Raw genomic sequence first — 6,410 nt, 5'->3', positions numbered from 1 at the left:
GCCCAGCCGGTGGCCGACTCCGGCCGGGGCTCTGCCCTCACTCCCACCAAGGGCAATTAGGAGAGGTCTGATGAACCTGCTGGCAATTTGGAGAGATGCAACAAACCTGCCGTAACCTCGCATACGGGTGGCCTTGGCCACCTTTCCTCCCTCCCCTCGCCCAGCACCCGTCCGACCCCATCCCGTGCCCGGATCCTTGCAGGGCGGCTGGAAAAACCAGCTCAGCCCTGGAGATTCCCGAGCCCGGCACAATGGGAAAGGCAAACCGGAGCGGCGACTGGTGCACGACGAGGTGAAGAACGAGCAGGGTTTCGTCTAAGCTGGGGAAAAGGCTGGTTTCTCACCTATTATCGGCAGCAACGTGGTGCGGATTGGGGAGAAGGGAGAGGACATGTCACCGAGCCGGGTGGAAAAGCCAGCTCTGTCTCTTGGCGCTGCGGGAACCTCTCCCGAGGCCTGAAGGACCCGCTGCCAGATTTATTAATCGGGGCAGAAGCTGAGGACGGACAGGACAGGGACAGCACAACGCAACCGAATGCTCTCAGGGCTGAAAACGCTACTACGCAGTCCGGGACGGGCAAGGCACCAGCAATCGGGGCTGGATGGAGGTTTCCCGGGACGCGGCCGGTGCCGACCGTGGCGGGTGGGTGGTGGAGCCGCGGGAGACGGCGGAAAGGGACGTTTCCAGCGCCGCGGCGCCATCCGAGCCCCGGTGAAAGCAGCTTCGAGGGGGCTTGGCCACCAAAGCGAAGTTTCGTGCGCGATTCCCCCAGGCGCCGTGGAGAGCGCCCGGCCCTCGACGCCGCGAGAGGAAACCGTCGGGCAAAGAGGATGCAAGTTTTTGCAGTCTCAAGCTAAAGAGTCTGCTCTCCACCTTCTGCCCTTCCAGAGGAAGGTCCACCGCTCCTCTGCGCGCCAAAGCCCGGCCTACGGACAACCCAGTCTCGGCCGCACGCATGTTCCCGCGTGCGTGCACGTCCCGTCCGGGTCCCCGCGAGGCAGCTGGGGAAGCACCAGTCTCTACCCCACGTGCATTCTCCGATGCGTGATGAAGTTGGAGCAGCGGATAAAGCTCTTCCCGCAGTCGGGGCACTCGTAGGGCTTCCCCTCCCGGTGGGTCCTTTGGTGCTTGATCAAGGCAGAGCTGACGGTGAAGCTCCGGCCGCACTCGGGACACTCGTAAGGCTTCTCTCCCGTGTGGATCCGCTGGTGGGTCATGAGGTTGGAGCTCCGGTTGAAGCTTTTCCCGCAGTCAGGACACCGGTAGGGTCTCTCGCCCGTGTGCGTCCTCTGGTGCCTGATGAGGTCCGAGCTGTTCCTGAACCACTTGTTGCAGTCGATGCACCTGTAGGGCTTCTCGCCGGTGTGCACCCGCTGGTGGATGATGAGGCTCGAGCTCTGGCTGAAGGTCTTCTCGCACTCCTCGCACTTGTAGGGCCTCTCGCCAGTGTGGATCTTCTGGTGGCGGATCAGGTAGGAGCTGACGCTGAAGCTCTTGCCGCACTCGGGGCACTTGTAGGGCCGCTCGCCGGTGTGGGTGCGCTGGTGGGAGGTGAGGTTGGAGCTCTGGTTGAAGCCCTTGCCGCAGTCGGGGCACTTGTAGGGCTTCTCGCCGGTGTGCAGGCGCTGGTGGGTGATGAGGGTGGAGCTGTCGCTGAAGCTCTTGCCGCACTCGGCGCACTTGTAGGGCTTCTCGCCGGTGTGCAGGCGCTGGTGGGTGATGAGGTGGGAGCTGCGGCTGAAGCTCTTGCCGCACTCCAGGCATTTGTAGGGCTTCTGGCCGGCGTGCAGGCGCTGGTGCACGACCAGGTTGGAGCTGCGGCTGAAGCTCCTGCCGCACTCCTCGCAGATGGTGGCTCTCTCCTCGCCGGCGGCTCTCTGCCGAAGCGCCTCCAGGCTTCGCGGGCAGCCGGCCTCTCCCGGGAAGCTGCGCGGCTTCCCCTCTGCCTCGCAGCTACTCCCGCAGGCTCCCTCGGGCTGGCAGCGCCGGGACGCGGCCCCTCGGGCTCGCCTCGGCGCCGGCCCTTCCCGGCGGGGTTCCTCCTGGTTGCTCTCCATCCCCATCTCATCGCCGGCTGGAGGAGAGACAACGGGAGCAACGGGACTCGCGTCCGTGCCAGAGGCCAAGGGCGGCATGTGCAAGTCTTCCCCCCTCTCCCAGATCTTTGTCCAGGTGGCCAGTGTGGCCGGAAGAGGGAGAAGAGAGGACCAAGGGCCGCCTGAGCCGCTCCTCACCTGTGCAGGTATCTCAGCATCTTCTCACCTCGGAGCCAGGCGCACCGGGGACCTGCAGCTCCTGCCCTCCATCCAGCCGGAGATCCCATCGGGAAGGGAAAATCCTGTCTGGGGAAAGAAACAAGCAGGAAGCGAGTCCTCCCCCGTCCCCCATTGCCCCATTTCTGCAACCGCTTTCCACCTCCCACATGGAGACCCCCATCCGCACCGGAGACTGGTCAGGGCGGGAGCTCAGCCCACCCTCCCTGCCGACCATGCCAAGACTGGGGTTATTGCCCTGCACAAACCCGCTTCGCTCCCCCTGGGGAAACTGAGGCAGGGAGAAGCAGCGACTCCCATAAGACCAGAGCGGAGAGGGGCCGACGGTGCCCGGGGACCCTCCAAACCTCCCCATTACCTGCGGCTGCGGCGGGAGCAGAGCCCGGGGGCAGGTGCTGCCCCGAGGGCTGGGGGGGCTCCAGCCCGGCCCGGGCGCTCGGACCCTGGGGAGGTGCTGCGGGACCGGGACTGGGGAGCTCCGGGGTGATGCTGCACCGGGACTGGGCGCTCCGGGCCCTGGGATCGGGGTAGGTACTGGGTCTGGGATCCGGGGCGCTCCGGGGTGATGCGGCACCGGGACCGGGTGCTCCAGGCCCTGGGATCAGGGTAGGTACTGGGTCTGGGATCCGGGGCGCTCCGGGGTGATGCGGCACCAGGACCGGGTGCTCCGGGCCCTGGGATCGGGGTAGGTACTGGGTCTGGGATCCGGGGCGCTCCGGGGTGATGCGGCACCGGGACCGGGTGCTCCAGGCCCTGGGATCAGGGTAGGTACCGGGTCTGGGATCCGGGGTGGGGATCGAGTCTGGAACGGGGGCGCTCCGGGGTGATGCGGCACCGGGACCGGGGTGCTCCGGCCCTGGGATCGGGGTAGGGACCGGGACCTGGACCGGGATGCGGATCAGAACCGGGGCGCTCCGGGGTGATGCGGCACCGGGACCGGGCGCTCGGGCCCTGGGATCGGGGTAGGGACCGGGACCTGGACCGGGATGCGGATCGGGATTGAGGCCGGGACCGGGGTGCTCCGGCGCGGGGATCGGGGTAGGGACCGGGATGCGGATCGGGACCGGGGCGCTCCGGGGTGATGCGGCACCGGGACCGGGCGCTCGGGCCCTGGGATCGGGGTAGGGACCGGGACCTGGACCGGGATGCGGATCGGGATCGAGGCCGGGACCAGGGTGCTCCGGCGCGGGGATCGGGGTAGGGACCGGGACCTGGACCGGGATGCGGATCGGGATCGAGGCCGGGACCGGGGTGCTCCGGCGCGGGGATCGGGGTAGGGACCGGGACCTGGACCGGGATGCGGATCGGGATCGAGGCCGGGACCGGGGTGCTCTGGCCCTGGGATCGGGGTAGACACCGGGGCGGGGACCGGGAGCGGGACCGGGGCGCTCCGGGGTGATGCGCTGCCGGCTCCGGGGCACCGGGCCCGGGCGCTGCCCGGCGGCTCCGGGGCTCCGGCCGCTTCTCGCCGCGGGGCTCCCGGCTCACAATGGAGGCGGCGGCCGTGCCTGACCCAGGAAGCCCAACCCCCGCATCCTGAGCCGGGGAAAGGGATGGGAGCCGCATCCCTCCAGCCGGGGCCCTCTGCCGGCAGCCGCCGCCGGGCTCCGGCCCCCCCGCCCCCCCCCCCTTTTTTTTTTTTTCCCCCGGGTGCAACATCCCTTCTGCCTTTTCCCCCGTCAAAATTGGCCTGCTGGGTGCTGAACGGCAGCAGGCAGGGGGGAAGCGATTGGGGAGGGGGTGCTGCATTTCGGGTGGGAAAGCCTTGACGCGCCGAGGCCGAATAACAGCTTCGGACGGAGCTTTTAAATCCTGCCCGCGCTCCCCCCGCATCAGCGGCCTGGAGGAAATCCTGTTTCCCCTCCGCCAGCCTTCGCGTCGCCGCAAACCAGCATCTGTCCAAAACCTCCTTTCCAGCTGCTGCTGGAGGCTGCGGAGGGGACGATCCGAAGCAACTCGCTTTTTTTTTTTTTAATGTGTTTTCAATCCAAAAAAAAAAAAGGTGCACGTCCCTGAGCTAATTAGCAGAGTCACCCATGACAAAACTGCAAATGGGCAGCCCCAAAGAGAGGAGGAACAAGCTGGAAAGTCGACAGGAGGAAGCCGCGTGTGGTCCGGCACCGCTTTACGTTGAACAGAGCTGCTCCAAAATGCAGCCGGGGCGCTTTTTCCGTCGTGTTTTGACAACGCTTCGTTTTGGGGGGGGGTTATTTTTTTGGTTGCTTGCTCTTGCATTGGCGTGCCCAGCTTTAGCGTGTTTGAGACGAGCTGAAGTGTGCCAAGCGGGACTAACGAGCTGCCCCTAACGTTTACATGCAATAACAGACACGCAAAAGACGGGAGTTTTGCCTTAGCATTTAATTTCGTGCTCTCCGTTAATGCAGCCTGTGCTGTGTTATGCGCTTTACCGCCGGCGCAATGGGAAACGGAGGGGCTGGCTGCTCCTAGCTCCGGGGTACCAGGACCGGGTGCTCCCCACTCTGGGGGCTCCGGCGTACCAGGACCGGGTGCTCCCCACTCTGGGGGCTCTGGCATACCAGGACCGGGTGCTCCCCACTCTGGGGGCTCCAGCGTACCAGGACCGGGTGCTCCCCACTCTGGGGGCTCTGGAGTGCCAGGACCAGGAGCTCCCCGGTCTGGGGCACTCTGGGGTGCAAGGGCTGGGTGCTCCCTGCTCCACGGTGCCAGAACCAGGAGTTTCTGGCTTCAGGGCACAGGGGGGAGCTGGGCCTGGTGCTCCCCACTCCAGGGTGCTCCAGGGTGCCAGGACTGGGAGCTCCCAGCTCCGGGGCACAGAGGGGAGCTGGACCAGGACCGGGAGCTCCCGGCTCCAGAGCACAGGGAGGAGCCGGACCGGGACCGGGAGCTCCCGGCTCCAGGACACAGGGGGGAACCGGGCCAGGACCGGGAGCTCGCGGCTCCAGGGTGCTGGGAGGAGCCGGACCGGGACCGGGAGCTCCCGGCTCCGGGGCACAGGGAGGAGCCGGACCGGGACCGGGAGCTCCCGGCTCCAGGACACAGGGGGGAACCGGGCCAGGACCGGGAGCTCCCGGCTCCAGGGTGCTGAGAGGAGCCGGACCGGGACCGGGAGCTCGCGGCTCCGGGGCACAGCGGGGGGAGCCGGACCGGGACCGGGAGCTCCCGGCTCCAGGGTGCTGGGACCGGGAGCTCGCGACTCCGGGGTGCACGGTGAGGCCGGGCCGGGCTCTGCCCGCTCCGAGGTGCCGGTGCCGGTGCCGCTCGGCGGCCGCTGCCCCCTTCCTGCGCCGCCCTCCCGGCCGCGGCGCCGCCGCTTGCTCCAGCCCCTTCCTGTGCCGCTCCGCCGCCCGCCGGGCTGCAGCGCCGGGGCCGGGGCCGGGGCCGATCCCGGGGCCGCTGCCGGTTCGCCGCGGCCCGGCCCGACCCCCGCAGCGGCTCCGTCCTCCTGGGCTCGGCTGCGAGGTGAGAGCCGCCGCGGGGCGTTTGGCTGCGAAACTTCATTGTGGTGGGTTGTGGGGTTTGGGGGGGGGGGAGTTTTTTTTTTGGGGGGCGGGGGTTGTTTTTGGTTTTGTCCGCAGCTGGGCGCCGCTTTCCGCAATTCTTTCTGTGGCTGCAAGTACGAAGCGGTTGCAGCGAGGAGGAGCCGCCGTCGCCGCTGTCGGAACGGGATCCGGGCGTTAGGCGGGCGTCCGGGTCCTCGCGCTTCCCACCGAATGGCTGCCCGCCTGGCGGGGAAGGAGCCACCACCTTTGTCCCCATCCCCGGAGCTGCGGCGTTTCCCGTGGGACGGCGACTCGGCACAGCCGCTCGGGGCCCTGCCAGCGGCCGACGCTCGCGGCACCCGAGGCCGCCGGACCCGGCCGTGACGGTCCCGGGCTGCGTCGTGTCTTCGTGTCGGGATGCAGCCGGCTCCGGCCTGGAGAAATCGAGAGGCGGGCGCCTAAAACCCCGGCGGGCGCCTAAAGCCCTGGCAGGGCTCCTACAACCCCGGCAGGGTGTCTAAAACCCCAGCAGGCTCCTACAACCCCAGCAGGCTCCTAAAACCCTTGCGGGGTCCTAAAACCCTGGCAGGGCTCCTAAAACCCCAGCAGGCTCCTAAAACCCTGGCAGATGCCTAAAACCCCGGTGGGCGCCTAAAGCCCCGGCAGGGCTCCTAA

The 6,410-nt window shown here is 67.9% G+C and overlaps 1 protein-coding gene across 2 annotated transcripts; it reads right to left on the bottom strand.

Moving 5' to 3' along the window:
* Nucleotides 1–462: 462 nt before the first annotated feature.
* LOC104146471 (zinc finger protein 436) lies at nt 463–3,798 on the bottom strand. 2 transcript variants are annotated; one of them, XM_068923958.1, is made up of 4 exons: nt 3,251–3,798; nt 2,633–3,155; nt 2,236–2,343; nt 463–2,075 (listed from the first exon to the last, which is right to left on the bottom strand). In XM_068923958.1, exon 4 carries the CDS (start codon nt 2,062–2,064, stop codon nt 1,021–1,023), a length of 1,044 nt encoding a protein of 347 aa, XP_068780059.1. In that variant the 5' UTR covers nt 2,065–2,075; nt 2,236–2,343; nt 2,633–3,155; nt 3,251–3,798; the 3' UTR covers nt 463–1,020. The 2 variants fall into 2 exon arrangements, with proteins under 2 accessions (XP_068780059.1, XP_068780058.1); XM_068923957.1 differs by having other exon boundaries at nt 2,633–3,752.
* Between the last annotated feature and the right edge of the window lie 2,612 nt (nt 3,799–6,410).

This window comes from Struthio camelus, chromosome 36, assembly GCF_040807025.1.
Source record: "Struthio camelus isolate bStrCam1 chromosome 36, bStrCam1.hap1, whole genome shotgun sequence".
NCBI classification, from domain to species: Eukaryota; Metazoa; Chordata; class Aves; order Struthioniformes; family Struthionidae; genus Struthio; species Struthio camelus.
This window is presented reverse-complemented; position numbering and strand designations above follow the sequence as displayed.

Excerpts from the sequence above, each read along its gene's own strand:
- LOC104146471 (XM_068923958.1), bottom strand. The coding sequence starts at position 2,064 with ATGGGGATGGAGAGCAACCAGGAGGAACCCCGCCGGGAAGGGCCGGCG.